At 40.8% G+C, this 21,134-nt stretch overlaps 1 protein-coding gene across 4 annotated transcripts in view; it reads left to right on the top strand.

Annotated features, from left to right (window-relative positions):
• Window positions 1–21,134, top strand: part of HELZ (helicase with zinc finger) — a 147,017-nt gene that overhangs the window by 71,622 nt on the left and 54,261 nt on the right. For all 4 annotated transcript variants that reach the window (XM_040989538.1, XM_040989540.1, XM_040989541.1 and 1 more), the window contains 6 exons: window positions 4,729–4,907; window positions 8,372–8,490; window positions 9,263–9,408; window positions 10,548–10,695; window positions 14,752–14,935; window positions 16,984–17,212. In XM_040989538.1, coding sequence (XP_040845472.1) covers window positions 4,729–4,907; window positions 8,372–8,490; window positions 9,263–9,408; window positions 10,548–10,695; window positions 14,752–14,935; window positions 16,984–17,212 — 1,005 coding nt within the window. The remainder of the gene's footprint in view (window positions 1–4,728; window positions 4,908–8,371; window positions 8,491–9,262; window positions 9,409–10,547; window positions 10,696–14,751; window positions 14,936–16,983; window positions 17,213–21,134) is intronic.

Here is a 21,134-nt window from a genome sequence, read left to right on the forward strand (position 1 = left end):
CAACTGGTGCTCCAGGACGGGATGTAGAGATGCAGGAGACTGTGAGTGGTGCATGGAAGGAACTGTCGCAAAACTGGGTGGTGCTTTCCACGTTCCCTTGTGACACAGAGTTGTTTATATCCCTTGGTTGGATGGAGAGCAGGCTATGTTGACTGGTTAGAGGAGTGGCTAGGAGGTTAGAAATGGAGAGTCAAAATGGATACTACTACTACTTAAAAAAAATTTTTTTTGAAGGGTTGAGTAAAAGAGGGTGAGAAATCTTCCACCTCCTGATTCTCTCTTGAAATGGCCCCGCCCTAAGATTGGACCATGGCCAACTGTGACCCAGGAACCAAGAGCTTGGGCCCCAGGACTTGTACCATTCTGCCAGTGCCTTCCCCAGCACATTGGGTAGAGCTGAGTCAGAAGCAGGGCGGCCAGAGCTCATGCTAGCATCCCAAGTGCTGGCCTAGTCCACTGCACCACAGTGCCTGCCCCGGCTGTGAAGGGATAAGGGAGATTGGGCAGTGCCTGGAAGAGTTTGAGGAATTTCATGAGAATTCTTACAAACTGAGAGAAACCAAACTGCTTTAATTAAAAAAAAAAAAAAACATTGAGAATTAAATTGAAATATTGATAATTCCCTTTCTCAATCATGATAATGTAATAGCATTTGTTTAGATTAATATTAATGTTTATAAAGGCATCACATCCATAAAATACAAATCATATTTTGAAGTTGATAGGAAAAGAATTCTTTGTTTATGCAACTACTATCCACCAAATGTGACTCCCGAAGGCAGAAACTTTCAGTTCTCTTGCAGTTTCTTGTGATATTTGCTTCTGTTGTTCTAACATACATGTGTATATAGGTACGCTTTTTTGTGCATATTTGTTGACTTTCTGTTATAGTACTTCAGTTTTAGTGTTTTCTTTGTTACGATTCTATGGATTATTTGCTCCTAACAAATATATGCATATCCTTTCCAGTTTTTTTTTTTTTTAAGATTTATTTTATTGGAAAGCCAGAGTTACAGAAAGGGAGAAACAAAGATCTTCCATCTGCTGGCTCATTCCCCAAATGGCCACAGTGGCTGGAGCGAAATTGGGCCTATCCAAAGCCAGGAGCCAGGACCTCCTCTGGGTCTCCCACACGGAGGCAGGGTCCCAAGGCTTTGGGCCGTCCTTGACTGCTTTCCCAGGCCACATGCAGGGAGCTGGATGGGAAGTGGGGCCACCGGGATTAGAACAGGCACCTGTATGGGATCCTGGTGTGTGCAAGGCAAGGATTTTAGCCGCTAGGCTACTGTGCTGGGCCTATTTTATTATATATTTTTCAGCAAAGAAAGGGTCACTAAGTACAGACTTCACATTTTTCTTAAATTTTTAAGAAATGAATATTTAAGTAAACATATAAAATCAGGTTCTGATTGTATTTTTCAAACAGATCTATCTTATTTCTATAGGAAAGACCTATTTTACATAGGAGAGATGGACAGACCTTCCATCCTCAGTTCTCTGCCCAAGTGACTGCAATGGTCAAATCTGAGCCGATCCAAAGCCAGGAGCCAGGAGCTTCTTCCAGGTCTCCCAAACAGGTGCAGAGTCCCAAGGCTTAGGGCTGTCCTCGACTGCCTTCCCAGGCCACAAGCAGGGAGCTGGATGGGAAGTGGAATAGCCAGGACATGGGCTGGCATTGGTGTGGGATCCTGGCACATGCGAGGCAAGAATTTAGTTACTGAGCCATTGTGCTGGGCCCTCTAATTTTGTAATTTAAGGAATATCAAGAAAATATAATAGAATTCTAATATCTAAGAATAAAAGTTGTTTAATTATATCAGACAGTAAAATAGTTACATCTTTATAAAATGTTTTTGTTTTGCTTCCAAAATCAATTCATGGTAGCTCTGGTCAGATATTTAATGGACGTAAAGTAAAAACCATTAACATTAAAAGTAAGAGTTAAGATCTTAGTGACAAATTGAGGCTCAATGAAAAAAGAGAATTGTTAGTGAAATTTTAGGCTACCTGAAGGTGTGCCAACGAAGCACCAGCTTCTTATAAAAGACAGATAGTTCTTACTGATGTTCATGCCACACGTGTCTGCTGGCATCTGCGCTGCAGGTGGCAGCCCCGGAACTGGGAGCTCCCTCCATCTCTGTGGTAGCAGCAGCTCCATTCTTGAGCCATCAGCTGCTGCCCCCTGGAGGACACATGAGCAAGAAGCTGGCACTGGAAGCCAGAGCCAGGATTAGAACCTGAACGTTCAGACACGGGATGCCTGAATCACCTGGCCAAAGCTTTAACTGTTTTGAAAGCATAATGAAAATACCCTTCTGTTTTATGTGATGGTTTATCACACACTTGATTGAGAAGCGATGTGATTGTTTATTATATAAAATGCTTCTCACAGTATATACTTTTAGATGGAGTAGACAATCTTTTTACCCAGTTGCTTTGATTCATTATATTCATGTCATGATGTCACCTTTTGCACTTGTTTAATATGCACTGAATATTAATTGTGTTTGGACAAGGTGCGGAGAAGTGGTGCACTTCTGTTTGTTGGGGCGCGGATGGTGCAACCTATTGTATGTCTGTTGTCTTATTTGAGTTCCTCAGATTGTTGAGGGATTTAATGATTATGTTCATTTGAAAGTAAAAAATGAGGTTTAGAAGATAAGAATGCAGTTTTGGATCCTGAGAATAAGCCCTGAGGGTTTTGTTTTTGTAACTACTAAAAATGCGTATGATGAAAATAACAATTCAGCCTGTAACATCTGTAATGCATGCAAGGCTTAGGCCTCTGCCATCTTTGCTTGGGAGCACCCATGCTTTTTCTCTTTGTTCTGATGTACTGTCTGCTGGTGTAAAAAATACACCCAGCTTGCCTGACCTCGTCTACATTCCTGTAAGCAAAATTTACCTGAGCTTGGCACCCCCTGGACTTCCCTGCTTCCCTCGCCCTTTCCTCTCCTTCGTTTTCTTCCTTTTCTCTGTTCCTCTCCCTTCTCCTCTTTTCCCTCTCTTCCCCTCCCTTTGCTCTTCCTTAAACTCTGCTTTTAATCTGAAAGCATCACACTGATGTCACCAGTGGTTTTCTTGCCGTACAGTCTGGCGGGCAGTCCTCATGTTACCCAGTGTCTGCACCACTTGGCATAGTTTCTCCTCTGTCCCTTCAAATCCTGACTTCGTTTTGCTTCCTGTGCTGTGAGTCTGCCAGGCTGTCGTGGTTTCGCTGACTGCCCTGCCCTGCCGTTGTCTTTGACGTGCCCTCTCCTTTACTGGCCTGTAACTGTTGGTGTTCTTTGTCAGCCATTCCTCCTCCCATTAGTCTCATCTCTTCTTATTCCTCAGGTAATTCTCGTCCAGTCTCAAGGTTCAGTATTATTCTAATTGAGTATTTCTTGGCCCAGACATCCTCCTGAACTCCAAACTTACATATTACCCTGCCTTCTGGGTAGATCCATTGAATATATACTGGATGTGTCCAAATTGAACTCTCCATTCCTGTTCCAGAGTCCTTCACCATCTTTGTAAATACCTCTCTCGTCCTGCTCCAAAGGCTTGGAAGCCTCGTTCCCCTTGAAGTCGCTGTTTATCAGTGAAGTCTCTGTCATGAATCTCTACAGTCTCTGTCATGAATCTGACCACCTCTTCGTTATTACCACTCATCCCCAGCTGCCTTCTCTTCTTGTCCAGCCCCTTCCAGTAGCTTCTAACTTTTCTCTTGCTTCTTCCTCCTGTTAGTGTTGTGCCGGATCAGCTTATATGGTTTGGCAGAACTGAGCATGTGTGTGTTTCCCAAGTTCATGTTCAGTGACAGTAATGCTTCTGGCTTGAAATTGCCTCCAAGTGGTTTTTGTATAAAAGCACAAAAAGCGGTGAACAAATCGGTCCCTTCCTTTCACTGTCACATATTTAGTGGCACACAGTCTCCCTCCAGTATATTCCAGCGAAGAGAACAGAATTGTCTTTTAGTGATATGTCCTGTGACTGTCCTATTGGATTGTGATGCTCTCTGCTTAAACTCGGTGTAAGCCAAAGCCTCTACTGATTGTTCACAAGCCCTCCAACTTGCTTCTGTGCTGGGGCCTGGTAGATCTTGGTTGTTTGGATGGATGGCTTAGAGATGGATTGATGCATGCACGGGTGGATGAGTTTTGGTGTCATCTTAGTAGTCTGTAACTGTTGCGTGAGGCCTATTTACATTTTTCTTTTGTAGCTAATGGAAGAGCTATGGTTTCTTAAGACTTTTTCAGAAGCTCAGATATTTAATACAAATGCAGGAAGTAAATAAAGTAAAATGCAAATAAAATTTAGAGTAAAATGCAGATAACTTCTGAATTTTTATTGTAAGAAAGAAAATCATTAATTTTATTAGCGTAAATAATTAAAATGAGAACTCAGTTTACTTTTATAAGAATATTCTGGAAAAATAATTCCAAAAGAAGGATATTTCTAACTTTAAAAAGTATGCTGAACTTATAAAACATCCTTGTGTGTCCTTCTGTTTGAAGATTCATGCAGACAGTTAAAAATAATCAATTATTTTGTGATAGTGCCTATGCTTTGTGTTTAAGTGCTGGCTTTTTTTTGGTGGGGAAGATTATAGTGGTTACAGTGGCAGTTTTCTATATTAAGTTCTGATCTAGTAGAGTGTTAATAGTAGTCCTGTTTGTAACAATTTAGAGCCAAAAACTATGAATATATTAATAAATTTAAATTTGAAATATTATCTTCTTTTAGGGTATATTTCAGAAATCGCTGGGTGAAGACTGTCCACCCAGTTGTGCATCAGTACTGTCTGATCTCAAGCGCACATTCCACCTTTCAGATGCCACAGAAGGAGGATATCCTCAAACACCGCGTGGTGGTCGTTACCTTGAATACTTCCCAGTACCTCTGTCAGCTGGACCTTGAACCTGGTAGGCTGACCCAAGGCACAGACGTGATGTCTCAGGGGTCGCAGGCGTAGGTGTTAGCTGAGACTACAGGTTGGCAAATCTGTAGGCCAAAACTGGCTCACTGTTTTTCCTAGTGAGGTTGTATTGGATGGAAGAGAGCCCTGCTCCTTTATTTTGCTATTGGTTGTCTGTGGGTGCTTTTGTGAGTTGTGTGGTTGTAACAGGGCATTTTTTGGATATTGACTGGAAAGTTTGCAAGTCTCTCCTAGTTTAGATATGTGAGTGAATGCATTCTCATTTGTCCTCTAATTTGTTTGGTGGTGCTTATTATTGCTCATGTGAAGAATTTAAATTTGGACACTGTTAGTGAGGTTTTCAAAAATGCTTTTCTTGAGGTTTGTTTCGAAATGCTTTTGTATGGACACAGCAATTATAATAAAAATTTTTTAAAAGATTTATTTGCAGAGTGAAAGAAAAAGAGAGATCTTTGATCCACTGGTTTACACCCCAAATGACTGCAGCAGCTGGGGCTGGACCAGGCCAAAGTCAGGAGTCAGCTGCTCCTACACTTCCACACACATTCGCGGGAAGCTGCATCAGAGTTAGAGCAGCTGGGAATTGAACCTGCACTCAAGTGGAATGCTGGTATCACAGGTGACGGCCTGTATCACAACTCTGACCACATGATAGGATTTATTTTGTAACCATTCAGATTATTCAAGTAGGGCCTGGCACAGTAGCCCAGCAGCTGAACTTCTCGCCTTGCATGCTCTGGGATCCCGCATGGGCACCGGTTCTAATTCCAGCAGCCCTGCTTCCCATCCAGCTCCCTGCCTGTGGCCTGGGAAAGTAGTGGAGGACAGCCCAAAGCCTTGGGACCCTGTACCTGCATGGGAGACCTGAAAGAGGCTCCTGGCTCCTGGCTTTGGATCGGCTGAGCTCCAGCAATTGCGGTCGCTTGGAGAGTGAATCATTGGATGGAAGATCTTCCTCTTTGTCTCTCCTTCTCTCTGTATATCTGCCTTTCTAATAAAAATAAATAAATCTTTAAAAAAAAAGATTATTCAGGTAGAGGAACTATGTAAAAAAAATCAAATTAGTTTTATGTGAAGTATAGATGCAAGATGGAAATAGGCTTTCACAAATAACAGCAGAATTTAACCATCAAAAAGCAGTCACTGTGAAGTAGATGTATTGGGAAAGTTCTCATTTTTACTGTCAAATTATGATTCATTGTCTGCGCTCCTCAACACAGTGTGTGTGTTTGGCCAATCCCTCTAGGGATTGCTTTTAGAGCCAACGACAAATTTTGTGGGGTGTCTGGGTCCTTGGAAGGGATGTCTTCCCCTTGGCCCAGAGTTAGGCACCTTGCTGCCATAGCAGAGGGAGGAATGAGGGCCAAGCCCCCCCCTTTTTAATTGAGGAGCAGTACTATTAGGAATTATCAGCTCCACGCTCTAACCAACTGAGCTAACCGGCCACACGACTATTAGGAATTAAAGAGAGAGATAGACATGCCTGCCCTGTAATGAGGCACATTTTCTTGTGCATGCAGCTCATAGCTGGCTGGCGAGGGCACATACAAAAGCAAAGTTTCAGATGTGTCCTGCAGAGTGGCAGCATCCGTGCAAGCAATGCTGTTTTGTCCCAAGTGCCCTCTTTGAATGAAACGTCACCTGTTGGAAATGCCAGTGTTGATGTGTTTGTGTAACAGCCTCACTGCTTTATATCTAAATATGTACCACATAGATTAGAGGACCAAACCTCTAAAATGCAAAAATGGTGTAGTTTTTTTTTTTTTTTTTAAGATTTATCTGTTTTTATCTAAAAGGCAGAATTACGGAGAGGAAAGACAAAGATCCTCCATGTGCAGGTCCAGTCCCCAGATGATCACAGTGGCCAGCGGAGGATTAGCCTGTAAAGCCGTCACACCAGCCCCAGTGGTGGATCTTTGTGGGAAGAGTTAAGAAGCAACTGAAAGAGTTCAAGTGTGGAAAAGTGCTAACTGGGGACTGGCTAGATTTGTTTTTTTGGGACGTTGTTAAGCTTTTACTTCAGTTAATTCTCTTATCAACTCAATTGAGGCTTATTTTACTGAGAAGGAAACCAAGACTAGGGTTTCGTCAGTTTGATTCATTCAGGTTGCTTTTTCCAGCTTGAGCAACAGCCGTAACAGTTTCATGATTAATTGAGTTCCTGATGGGAACCTAGCTGTATTTAATTAAAATGTTATCCACTGCAGACGGATTTTTTTCCCCACTATCTGTTTTTCCAGTTTGTTCTTACGGTTTTGTACTTATTTCATTAGTCTTTTAGAACAAAGGCACATTTCTTCCTCAACAAGGAGAAAAATGAGTTTGTCCGTAGCCTGCTCGGGCTGCTATCATTGATTGCATGACAGCTGCTGGTATTTATACTGTCAACTTGGCTGTTTGAATGAATGCTCATGATGCCAAGCCAGTGATTTCGAAAATGCCCAACCTAAAAAAGACAGGTTGTGTCAGAAAATTGTATAAGCAGAATGTTTGGAACTTTCTGGTGTTGGTGGAAATAGAAGTTAGTATCCCGAGCCAGCTCATGATGACTGACAGTCCGTACAGCACTGGGCTCGGAGAGGGTTTTCTAACTCTGGGTCTTGTGATGTTTTGTTGGGCTGGTAAGGAGAGTCTGCTTTTCTTCCTGCCCTGTGAATTGGCAGGAGTTGGGGCAAGGGTGCTTTTTCCTTCCCAGCATTGAGGTCCCAGGGTGGGCTTGGTGTCATTGTCACCTGTTAGTGTCCCAAGGACCATTTCCTGCCCCATGCCCTGCTGTACGTGGCAGCGGCAACCGCAGTGTGGGACAGCTGCTGCTGTGGGTGTTTGCAGCTGGAACACTTGATGACAGTGTACATTTTGACATTTGTTATTAGTCACTATTTTTAAAAAGCAGGGTGAGGTCTTAGGCTAAAAAATTATATATAAATATATAATGCTCAAACAAATTAATAAATTTTAATGAAATGCCATTTGTTTTCAGTCCAGGTTGAATAGTAGCTTTCTGCTCTATGTTATAGCTGCAGTTTTGTTTATTTTAATGTTTAATGAAGTACTTTAGGGTTAAGGTACTTATGAATTACCATTGTTTCATTTCTTTTGTTTTACCAAGTGCACAGTGACAGAGCTTTGGGGTTGTCAATTTTTAGTTGCCCTTCTTGGTCAAAAACCACTGTCTTTTAAGTTGAAATCATTTCTGTATTTGCTGATTTAATTCTTAGTCTCGGAGTTGTTAGCACCTGACACATTTGCGTATTTGTTGAGTACAATAGCTATTCCTTTTAATCTGTATTTAAAAAATAATTATATAAATTGACTGTCCCATTGAGGATAAGTTTTTAAAAAATATTGTTTTTAGATTACCAGACCGAACTCTTCCTTAGCAGAAAACAGCTACATTTATCTGTACGGCTACTGTAATTTGCTTTATTGTGTTTGTACCTTACTTTCTAGGGTTTTTTACGCACATTCTGTTAGATGAAGCTGCCCAGGCCATGGAGTGTGAAACTATTATGCCTCTAGCATTAGCAACTAAAAGCACTCGGATTGTCTTGGCTGGTGATCACATGCAGGTACATGGTCTCTGAGTCCGCATATTGAAAGTAACTTTTAGTTTTATATAAATAAAATTTTGGGATGTCAGGGAGGCAGAGAACTCTTGTCCACCTGCTGATTCACTTCCCGAATGCCTGCATTAGCCAGGGTTGAGTCAGGCTGAAGCTGGCAGCCTAAAACTCAGTCTAGGTCTCCCATGTGGGTGACAAGGACACAAGTACTCGAGCTCTCACCTGGTGTAGCCCAGGATCCATCAGCAGAGACCTGGAGTTGGATCGAAAATTGAATGGCTAACATTTGAACTCTGCTCTTTGATACGTGATGGGGTGTGTGTTAGTGGCAATGTCTGCACTGTAGAACTTGCCTCCAAGGTGGTTTCATGTTCTTTCTGATAGTGGTAGAAGGCATAACCATAATGACTTCATGAGACCTTACACGTCATGAGATCAGGAGGGTATTGGTTTGTTAATTGTTAAAAATATTTTTTTTCAGTCATAGGCCTTATGTTCTACCATCCATCACATCACTTTAACCAGTTGAATAATTTTAGTGAAGTTACTGAATAGCAGTTCTTAACCTATATATAGAAACTCGAGCTTGGTATTGATATACTGTTTAACTCTTCACAGCAGTAACATTGTTCATAGAAAATCTTACTGAGTTTTCATACTTAAGCATTCCATAGGATGAAATTTAGAACATCAGGAGCTAGCATAGTGGAGATGTTTTAAGTTGGTTGAAAATACTATTTGTATATTTAGTTAAATATTCTCTGTTTGTCTGTTACAGCTCAGTCCTTTTGTTTACAGCGAGTTTGCCAGGGAGAGAAACCTTCATGTTTCATTACTTGATCGACTCTATGAGCATTATCCTGCTGAGTTTCCATGTAGGATCCTCCTGTGTGAGAACTACCGCTCCCATGAAGCTATCATCAAGTGGGTGTGCACGTCCCCTTGTGGTCTGGTACAAGACACAGATCTCTTCCCAACAGAGTAGCATGGTGTCTATTATTGCAAATTATGTTTAATGTTATGTCTTGGGAAGAACCTTCCAAAAGTCAGGCTTGTATTTTCTACAAAATTGGGCAATTCTGGAAACTAAAATTTCAGGTTCTGCTAGCTGTAACATATATATTGGGACTGACTATAGACTCATTATGAAAAACTGCATGCTGTTGTAAATATATTGACAAACTACGTAATGGTTTGCTTATGCATCTGGCTGAGTCCTACAAGGAAGCCTTTTTAAAGAAAGGAAGCAAGGGGTGGAGAATGAATTGTCATAGTAAGTTTTGCAAAACATTTCTATTAAATATAGTGTGCAAGAGTATATTGTAAGTGCCAGCAGCCTGCACACACCATGTTACCAGCACCTAAGGCAGGAAATAACGTGGCCACGCTGCTGCGGAGGGACCCTGCAGGCCCCTCTCCAGTTACTATCGTCACAGAACACTGACACTTTTTAAAGTTTAGTATAATTTATTACTTTTGATTGTGTAAGCCATGTGAAAACCATATTTATGTTCCTCTGAAAACAGTTTCGTAGCTATAATTTTATTGTTGCTGGTACTTTGCTGCAGTCAGGGGTCATTCAAGCACCAGGTGACTGTCCTCCTCAGCAGAGGATGTCCATTTTGCTGTGAAGGGTGTCAGTGTCCTTCAGCTTTGTCCATTGTTTCCGAGTCTGTGTTCTGGGTATGTGTGCTTGAGTGTATATGTTACACATAGGCAAAAATACCCATTCATCAAGAAAATATACCACTTAGAAGTTTCCTCATGGAGCAAAGTTTTCATCTAGTATAGATTTGCTATCTTCTCTTACTCCTTATTTTCAAGATTCCGGCTTTATAACTTACCCAAAGCAATGCATTTAATATTGGTATACCAGGAGCCGACTTTGTAGTTATGCTTACTTTTGGAGAAGTGTTTGGCATCATAGGTACTAGATGTTAGACTAAAATTATTTATGGGTATAAAGCAAAAATTATTAGAATGACTGATTTTTGTGTGTGTGTGGGGGGTAAAATTAACTTAAATGACAGACTCCGCCCCCCTTTTTTTCTCTTTCTCTGCAGTTATACTTCTGAGCTTTTTTATGAGGGTAAACTGATGGCCAGTGGAAAGCAGCCAGCACACAAGGATTTCTATCCATTGACTTTCTTCACAGCGCGAGGGGAGGATGTGCAAGAGAAAAACAGCACTGCTTTTTACAACAATGCAGAGGTACCTTAGTTATTTTGAAAATTGAACCATTTCTCAGGCACATAATCTGGTTTTGTTGAGCATTTTTCTAAAATTTGGGTTGACATTGTATTGTGTGTTGATTTCATTAACATGAATATGATGTGTGAAGTATATTCTTTCATGTATGACACTGATTTGTTAAGATGACTTTCCTATGGGAAATAAAAACTTGTATTTATATTTTGTCTTAGGATGAAACAAAATACATGACTTCATTTAAAGAAAATTAATGTTCTCAGATCATTATTGTGAGGCATCTGAGGCCCTGATTAAATTTTGCAATGCATTCTCAATGTGGCATCATTTTTAATGAGTAAAACTTGAATTGCAGAATCTTGTGCTCTGAAGAGGTCACCACAGAACCAGATAATGATGTGCTCCAACTGGCACAGTTTTCTTAGAGTCTCTGGCTTTTGAAGTTCAGAAGGAATGTGTAGTGTGAGGGGTCAGATCAGGCAGCTCACAGAGAAGATGGTGAAGTTCCTAGGAAGCAGAGGCCCAGCAGCCCTGGAGCTGAGGTTCTGGTGATGTAAGCTGCCTTCAGGATACCCAGAGCAGGAAGAAGTACCTAGTTGATCACTAAAGGAATGACCCTACACCTCTACCATCCTTGGATTCCATGCTTTACTCGTTTGTTCACAAGGAAATGGCTTCCATTATTTGATAGTAAATTATCCTTCCTTAAAGAAATGGTTCCAAGGCTTGTAGTTAGAAGTTAGTATAAAAAAATCATCAAAGCTCACTTGATAGAATTCTAGCCAAGAGCAGAGAAACTTGACATTTTCTTTAGTATATGCCATTAAATTTTAGGAAAAGGTAAACTCTTCTTTAAGTACTGAAGTCACTCCAAGAATCTGTTTTATTACTGTGGCATCCAGTTTGGAAGCCACCGTCCTGGACAGCAGCTGCATTCGTGGGTTGGGGCCTGGCAGGGAACAGCTGGCTGGGCTGACAGTCCGGGCAGCTTGATGGTCCTGCAGGGACATTGGGAATCAGCCGAGCTTGATCCTGAAGCAAGGGTGAGCTTTGCTGGAAGCTCATTGCTCAGCCTGGCTTGTTGCTTCAGTGACATGAGCTGCAAGCCATGCGATAAAGTGCATCTTCTTGGATTTCACTCAGCAATTGGTTTTGGGATTTTTTTTTTCCCATTAAAAAGCAGCAGCAACAACAAAGACAACATTTATGTGATTTTTAAATGTTAAGCATGTAATTTTGGAGGTATTTCAACAAGCTGTCTTGAATTTCACAGGCGCATGGCCGCTCAGTCACTCTCCCCAGCATCATGAAAGAACGCAAGTGCAGATGATGCATAAAGCACATGATATAAAATTTAAGACATGTTCCCTAACAAAGAATTACAAACAGCAAACAAGCTATAAGTCTTCCTTCAGATTGTTCTTCCATTTTGCTTTTAATTCTCCCTCTATTTTTAATTTCTCTATAAAAGAAAGGATCTCACTGTTTCCTCACCAATTTAGCTAGTACCTCCCTCCCATGCTTTTGCTTTGTTAACATAAACTAGAGCTGAGTTCAAGCTTTGAATTACATACCATCATGAAAGTCCATGGCTTCTAAAAATATCTTACTGTCCAAATATGCCTACTTGAGCATTCACATATGCCCACAGTGATACTTAGCTGCAGTGAACAGAATTCGTTAGTGGCCTGTTTGGAGCGCCCTGGGGCAATGTGTCTCAAAATATTTGGCTATGCTAACTCATGATGCTGAGAAATTCAGTCTGAAGGAAGAAACAATGGCAAAATCAATCATAAAATAGTGTAAATGAGAGGCAAACAAAGTTATATAGATAGGAGAAGTGAATGCATCAGGTTTGCTGGGACCCAAAGCATAGAGGAGAAAATGTCTGATGCATTTGGAGACTCGAGTTTGTGTGTGTGTGTGTGTGTGTATCTTTATTGGAAAGGCAGATACACAGAAAGAAGGAGAGACAGAGGGAAAGATCCTCCATCCGCTGGCTCACTCCCCAAGTGATCACAATGACCAAAGCTGAGCCGATCTGAAGCTAGGAGCCAGGAGCTTCTTCTGGGTTTTCCCACATGGGTGCAGGGTCTCAAGGCTTTGGGTCATCCTTGACTGCTTTCCCAGGCCACAAACAGGGAGCTGGATGGAAAGTAGAGCAGCTGAGATTAGAACCAGTGCCTGAACGGAGTTCTGGCATGTGTAAGATGAGGACTTAAGCCACTAGCATACCACACCGGGCCCAATTGTATATATTTTTATAATTGTGTATCTCCCTGATGAGTTAACCTTATAAAATAGTTCACTGATTTGTTTTTATTTATTGAAAAATCAGAGTGAGAATCCACTGGTTGATTCCTCAAATGTCCATGCTTGCTAGGGTAGGCCCAGGCCTCACCAGGAACCAGGAACTCTATCTGCATTTACCATAGATTAGCCGGAAGTCAACTCTTAAACCATGATCTCTCTCAGGGTGCACATTAGCAGGAGGCTGGATTGGAATTAGAGTAGAGGACTCAAACCAGGCACTCGCCTATGTGATGTGGGCAGCCCAGGCAGCAACTTGAATCTCGGTGCCACAATATCTGCCCCTGAATGGACTCATTTGTTATTATACAATATCCTCTTCATCACTAGGAACTGTTTTTCTTGTTGCTGTAAAGTCAGTTTGTCTGCTATTAGAACCATTCCAGCTTGTTTGTTTAGTGTTTACACGGTGCATCTTTTCCTATCCTTTTACTTTCATCCTTTATTTATTCTATATAATTGGTGGAATTTATTCTATCTTTTATATTTTTAAAAAATTTCTAGAGAAGAAAAGAGGAAATGTACATGTTTGTAGAGCTTATCGTGTTAACCTTAGTAAGCTTTCTGATTCCCTTTTCTCTGTGGATTTTGATCTAAAGCATGTCTCTGGTTAGCATATTATTGGGTCTTGGCTCAGAAGTTGAGTAACCAGGAATTCAGACTGGGCGCACAGATATGAGGTGTGGGCATCCCAAGTGGCAACTCTAGCCTCTGTGCCAAAAGCTCATCCCTAAAGGACATCTTCTGAGAATTTGTTCTTCTGCTGCACTGGCTGTCCTGTTTCCTGACCCTGCCAATAGGTTGTCCTATGTAGAGAGATAGATTCAGATGAACAGTAACTCTGTTCTGTATATTCAATACTTAGTAAGCATGGAGCATACGTTATAATCTCATATTCCCCCACACACCAAACATTGAAATTGTTCAATCAGAAATGTGTTTGAGAGGTGAGTGGCTACAGTGAAGGTGCTTTCTTCCCAAATCGGAGTGGTTGAGTTTGATAGCCCAATCTGCTTCTGATTCCAGTTTCCTAGGAATGTGAGTACTCCAGACCGCTGTGATGGCTCAGTTAATTGAGTGCCTGCCACCCACGTGGAATACCTATATTGGGTTCTTGGTACCAGGCTTTGGCTTCAGCTGGGGGCTCTTTTGGATACTGAGTGAACTGATAGGTGGGAGTTCTCTCTGTTTTTGTCTGTTTACCCTAATCCAGTAAGTGGTGTCTTGAAAAACTCAGTTGCATAAGATATGGTGTTACTTTATTGAAAGGTTACTTGAACCAGCCTGGCTAAACTTGTACCACTAAAAGGCAGTGAATTCTGAGAATCTCTTGCTCTGATTCATATTTGGTGTAGTGGTAGCTGTGGTTTGGTATGAGCTGATGATTGTTGGTTGGTCAGCTTCATTGTGTGAGGATTAGTTTCTGGGACTTAATGGTGCAGTGATTATGGCCTGATCCATTGAGGGGGAACTAGGAAATGCTGCTCCTCCTAGCTTCTCTTCTCTTCCTTACACTACGCCTTGAGCCTGTTGCTATTTACGACCAGAAGTTGAGTGAAGGTTGGGATCAGTTGCCAATTGCATTATCTCTGGCTTTTATTTTCTCATGGTTCCATTGTTGTTAAAAATATAAACAAAATGTTTTTATTCTTACTGTGTTCATATCAATGAAGTATTGTTACTGTTTTGAGGTGGTTTTTAAAATGCTTCGATTACTAGTGGTGATCTTAATATGTTTATTGTTTCAAGGTATTTGAAGTGGTGGAGCGTGTGGAAGAGTTAAGAAGGAAGTGGCCAGTAGCATGGGGGAAGTTGGATGATGGCAGCATTGGTGTGGTAACTCCGTATGCTGATCAGGTGTTTAGAATCCGTGCTGAACTTCGAAAAAAGAGGTTATCTGATGTGAATGTAGAAAGGGTGCTAAACGTTCAAGGTGAGTATTGAAATAAATTCATTGTCCAGAATTTTTAAACCTTAAAGTCTGTTCACATTTGATTTTTAATTCTCAGGATCTTTTTTCCTGGGCCAACAGTTATGTATTTGTTTCATACCAAATTCTTTAATGTCAAATTTAGTAATTAAACATTGAGCTGATTTATATGTTCATTAAATTTTTATATTCAAATAAAAGGAATATTAACAAATGACCATAATATTTGTATGCTTTAGTTACAGTCAGAATAGGATGCAGTGCGTTGTCATTCTACCTATACCTAAGGATGGATTTCTTCATAAAGATTTTATGGAAAAATGTTCCTAAGTGGATAGTCAACAGCAGCTCTTTTAAATTGTCTTCATGTAATTAATGGCTATAAAATGTATGCTTTCAAGTATATGAAGAAACAGTCTGATGTGAATGCTAATGAAAGCTCAGTATAATGTTGAGTTTCATGGTAATACATAACAATGAGTAACACAGTGTCACACTTTGGAGGAACTAGCCTCAACTCTACTGTGTCTTTTCTAGACCACACAGAATTCAGGCAGATGATCAGAAGGAAGATTACAGAGGAGACCAAGGATAATGAGTGGCCTAGAAACTACCATATGAAAGCCACACATGGTCAGAAGAACTGGTAGAATTGTTTGGCCTGGAATAGGGAAGACATGGGTCTGACATGCAACCTGTATTCATGTATTTGGAGACCTGTCATAGGTTGAGGGAATATCTGTGTTCCTGTAAGAAGAGCGTAAGAAAGAGTGTTATACAAGTTAGACCCTTTGTAAGGTTTCCTTATGGAATTAGTTGGGCAAAGCTAAGTTAACCTGCTTCTAGGGAGGGACGTTGTATTGGGCAGGGCTCTAGATTAAGTCATTTCTAAGGTTGGTTCCAGTAATACGATGAAACTTTTTTCTACTGTGATAGAGTTTCTCACGTTAAGCATGCTTGTGTGTCTAGCTCTGTGCTGCTCTGAGGTGCATTCATGTTGTCTGTATACATTACCACCATCCATCTTCCCAAGGTGAAACTCTATACCATCCTGTACAAGCTCCCATTCTTCCTCCCCTCCTATCCCTGACAATGACCATTCTACTTTTGGCATATCAGTTTTTTTAAAAACAATATTTATTTGAAAGGTAGGATTACAGTGAGAGAGAGAGACCTTCTATCTGTTGATTCAGTCTCCAAATGGCCACAATGGCCAGGTCTGAGCACCAGATCAAAGGCAAGGCATTCATATACTCATATGGGTATAGGAGCCCAAATAGTTAGACTGTCTTCTGCTGCTCTCCCAGGCTCATTAGCAGGAATGGGATTAAAAATGGAGCAACTGGGACTCGAACTTGTACCGATATGGTAGCTTAAGTTACTGTATCACAATGCCAGCCCCCTGGACTGTCTCTAAGAGCCTTATGTAAGTTCAGTTACATACTATAGGTTGAATATCCCTTATTTGAAGTGTTTAATCCCAGAAGTGTTTCAGATTTGGAAGTTTTTTAGATTTTTAAATGTTCAGATTCAGAATGCCCAGAATATATATTTGTTCTCTTGTGTCTAACTTATTGTACTTCGCACGATGTCTTCAAGAGTAGTCTCTATGTTATAACGTGTGTCAGAATTCCATGCCCTCTTGAAGCTCAGTAGTTCATTTTACCTATATGCCGCATCTGTGTGCCAGTCTGCCTGTAGACACTGGAGTTACTCCCACCTTTTGCTATTGTAGACAATGCTGCTGTGAATGTGACTGTACAAGCACTCTTTAAGACCCTGCCTTCAGCTCTTCGGGGTCTGTACCCAGCAGTGGCATTGGTGGATCATGGGCTGGCATGTTGTCTTTCAGAGCTGCACCATTTCACATCCCCACCCGCAGTGCATGACTTCCCTATGTCCTGGCCTCTGCATTCCTGTGTTTCCATTTCTCCACGTTCTTGTAGACATCTGTTATTTAGCAATTCCATTTTTTAAAATGCAATGCTTTTATTGTGTCAGTGGTTCAGAATGACAATCTGAAGTCTTTGTTTAAAATTTTTTTTTTATAGGAAAGCAGTTCAGAGTTTTGTTTCTTAGCACAGTACGTACAAGACATACATGTAAACATAAACAGACACCAATTAAAAAGAAAGAGCAACTTCTGGAAGATTCCACAGAGGACTTAGATTATGGTTTTTTATCTAACTACAAGCTACTCAATACTGCCATCACAAGAGCACAGTCCCTGGTTGCGGTGGTGGGGGATCCCATTGCTCTGTGCTCTATTGGAAGATGCAGGTAATTATGTGTTCTGATTGAGACATTCAAGGGGGCCTGGGAAATCATTTGTGTCCTTCTATGTACATGTATCTGTATGACCTCCTGGCTAAGTAAGATCAGGTGTTTTTATTACCCAATATCCAATGGAACACAAAAGTGTCTTACTTTTGATCTATTCATTATATGCCTTCTTCTGTGCTCCTTTATTCGGTTATCATTGGACAGATATTTTCTGATTACTTTCCTTAATGTAAGCATTTTTTCAGCCACTGAAGACAATAAAATAGACAAGAAGCATGGGCTGAAGGAGGAGAATCAGGCTGACAATAAGCAAAGAACATTAAATGGCAAAAACAACAACAACCAAAACACCCAGAACATTGAGAGGAACTGGGAGTGGTAACGGTGGGACTGACTTGATCATGAGTACAAAGTGTGATCAGAGAGGCTTTCTTGAAAAGTTTCAAGTTCTTAAAACATTTAAAATATATTTTTAACATTTGAAAGGTCTTTCATCTGATATGTCCCTTTCCAAATGTCAGCCAATAGGTAGGACTGGTTCAGGGTGAAGCCCGGGGCTGGAACTCAATCTGAGTCCCCCACAAGGGTACTAGGGTACTGTCTGACCAGATGTCAGACATATTTGAGAGATCTCAGGGCCATGCATATGTTAGCATGAAGTTGGAATGGAAGTGGAGCAGACAATACTCAAACCAGGCACTCTGATATTAAACATGAACTTCTCAAAGAGCAGCTTGAACCACTTAGCCACTGTGCCCGAGTTCTGCTCCCCTGAGAAGCTGACTTTGGATGTGAAAGAAGGGTGCTGATGCCGGAGCCAGCAGTGCTGCAGGGAGAGGGACCAGGTGGCATGTGGGTCCTGAGGTGGCTGTGTGTACGTGTGTATCTTTAATGGTGATTCAAGTTTGTGTTGCCTGCTGCCTCATCTTTTCCCCTTCTTTATTACTTTAGTTCCCCTTTTCAAAAAATTTCATTTATCCGAATGCAAGGAGAGAAAAAAGAGACAAAAAGAACAACCTCAAAGTCTTGAAATAGTTAGGGGGCTGAAACCAGGAGCTAGAAACTCAATCCATGTCTCCCATGTGGGTGGCAGGGGCCCATCCTTTTGAGCTCTCTCAAGGTCTAGATTAGCCAGAAACTGCTTTAAAACACAGTTATGGAATGAGATGATATGTATATGTAAATTTTAAAGGACAACTGAAAACAGTAGAGGGACTCAGGTCTAAGACTAAGTTGGACTGTTAGTTTTGAGCTCTCTTTATATATATATATATATTTTTTTTTTTCTTAACCTGAATATTTTTAAAGAAGCCGTTCTCCTGTAGAGTCATACACTGTGAATTGCATGAGGTCAGCGTTTTTCACCCCTTCTCTGACATAAGTGGTTATTTTTCCCAGAGCAGATAGGTGAATAATTCTCACTGAGGCCGTACTGTCAGAATTACCCAAGGCTAATTTTTAGCTGAATGCTGAGTATACTGCTTGCTTGTTTCTTACTACTCAGCTGTGGTGTGCCAAGGACTGCAAATTAATTTATAAGATAAGTGTTATCAGGAAGATAAATATATTGTGTTGTGGGAAAAATAATGCCACGTGTGGTTAAATGGGAATGTTGTTTATCTGTTTTATTTGGACAATTTAATCATGGCTGTAGCCCAAGAGTGGGTAATTGGAGATGTGGATATATTTAAACTTTAGTCTTGCTCGTCTTGGTAGAAGTTGATTTAATCTGACAATAAAAGTGAGATTACAACCCAGAGAACATAGTGTAATTCTTGGGTTCTTTAAGAATGGAAGAGTGAAGTCTTAGAAGTTTGAATCCATAAGGATTTTGCTACCCAATTTTGTTATAGAAACCTAATATGATATTCCAAAATATCAAGTTTTCAAGGGGTAGTTACTATATATTCTATTGCTTATGTATTGTTGTATTTTCTTCCCTTCTTCATTTGTGAAGCCACCTACACTCATGTCATGGCTGCTGTGTATTGACTGAGTTCTCTGCCGGGTGCCATTTTAAGTGCTTTGTGCACAATTGTCCCAACACTTCTGCAGTATGGGTATTTTATTTGCATTTTAAGTGAGCAGCCTGAATCCAAGAGTTTAAATAACTACCCTGGGTCACATGGCTGTTATGTGGTTCACTCTGCTAGATGGCAGATTGACTTCCAAACCCACGCTCTGCTCTCTGAGTTACTCTGACTTTCCCAGGAAGTGACAAATAGGCATAGATGATTCTGACCTAAATGAAAGCTGTGGGGAAAATGACTGCATTTTCCCAAGTGAATGTAGTTGGGGAAAATCTTTGCTTTAGCTGAGTTTCTTTGTTGGAGCAATTATTTACTCAGCGAATATGTAAATGTGTGCACGTAGAGTGATGTGTATATGTCTGGGTGTATTTACATACATAAATTCCCAAAGAAGACCTAAAGATATCAGGTTATTCATGTGCCTTAGATGAAAGGTGAACATAAATCCAAAATGAGATGTTATATTCATGCAGTGATTGAAAGTAAGGTTATGTCCTTTGAAATACTTAAATCTGTGACACACTTAGGTTCTCTAACCAACATTATTATGAAAAAAAGAGAGAGAGAGATTGATTTGATAGTGTATTAGCGTCCGAGGAGAGTTGGTTAAGTCTTTAAACACCATGCATAGTGGTGTAACTGATTCTTCCACTTAACAAGTATTCAGAAATGCCTTAATGCTGGCCAAGAGACTTCAGCTAAGTGTAAGAGAATTAAGTAAGGACAATGTGAATATTCTTTGAACGAGCCTTCACTAAGATAAAAGGATTCTTAGCTTTATAACTAAGACTTGTTAAGGGAAAAATATATTTCTCTCATAATTTGTAAGGGATAAGCAAATTCTTTTCTGCAATAAGGAATAATAATAACCCTGCTGGTTCCCTCTTGTGCACGTAAGAAAATTGAGATAGGGAGGTTAAAGTAATTTGCCCAAGGTCACATGGCTACTGGGTGGAGAATCACAGTATCAACCTGATCTACAAGTCCTAGGATCCGTGCACCTGACCATTTAACTGTGTCAGTGAGGCAGTGAAAAGACATGTCAGATTTAAACTTCATTAACAGTGGGGTTAACTTACAGCTGACGTACAGTAAGTGCCTCACGTTGTTTCCCAGTCCACCCCTGGGCTTGAGGGCTGTGGCCTGGAGACCCCTGAGATGACACATTGTGATTGCTGCCGATCCACCACTAACTTCCGGTGAAATGGGAGGGGTCTGGAAGGTTCTGCTTGATTTATTCTTACTTTCGATCCTGGTCAGTGTCGTTGAGGGTCAATGTAAGGACAAAATACAGAATTTTAACATAAGGAGTCGATGCTAAAAACTGAACTAGATAGAATAAGAGCCAATCTATTCTTGTTCAGTTTTGTCTTAAAGTCCAGAACAAACACGAAATGCGACTTTACAAAGCTTCGATTTTGTCACCTGGACTAAACCAAAATTCTTTTGGAACAGTAAGTATACTCATATAGTAGAGCTGTGTTGATAAATTATGATACACTTAAATGTATGAATTTTGGATACTGAATGCTGTATTAAAGAAAACCTTTTTGTGGGGTTTCTCATGTCCTTGTTTGGGGTAGGAGGGCAGGGAACTGGAAGGTGAAGAGTTCTTTTTTAAAGATTTATTTGTTTATTTAAAAGTTATTTATTTTTAGTGAAAAGTCAGATTTACAGAGAAGAGAAACACAGAGGAAGATCTTCCATCTGCTGGTTCACTCCTCAAGTGACCCCAATGGCTAGAGCTGAACCAATCAGAAGCCAGGAGCCAGGAGCTTCTTCCTGGTCTCCCACACGGGTGCAGAGTCCCATGGCTTTGGGCTGTCCTTGACTGCCTTCCTAGACCACAAGCAGGGAACTGAAAGGGAAGCAGGGCCGCTGGGACACAA

This window comes from Ochotona curzoniae, unplaced genomic scaffold (genome assembly GCF_017591425.1).
Source record: "Ochotona curzoniae isolate NIBS_2020 unplaced genomic scaffold, NIBS_Ocur_1.0 contig_523, whole genome shotgun sequence".
Taxonomy (NCBI): Eukaryota; Metazoa; Chordata; class Mammalia; order Lagomorpha; family Ochotonidae; genus Ochotona; species Ochotona curzoniae.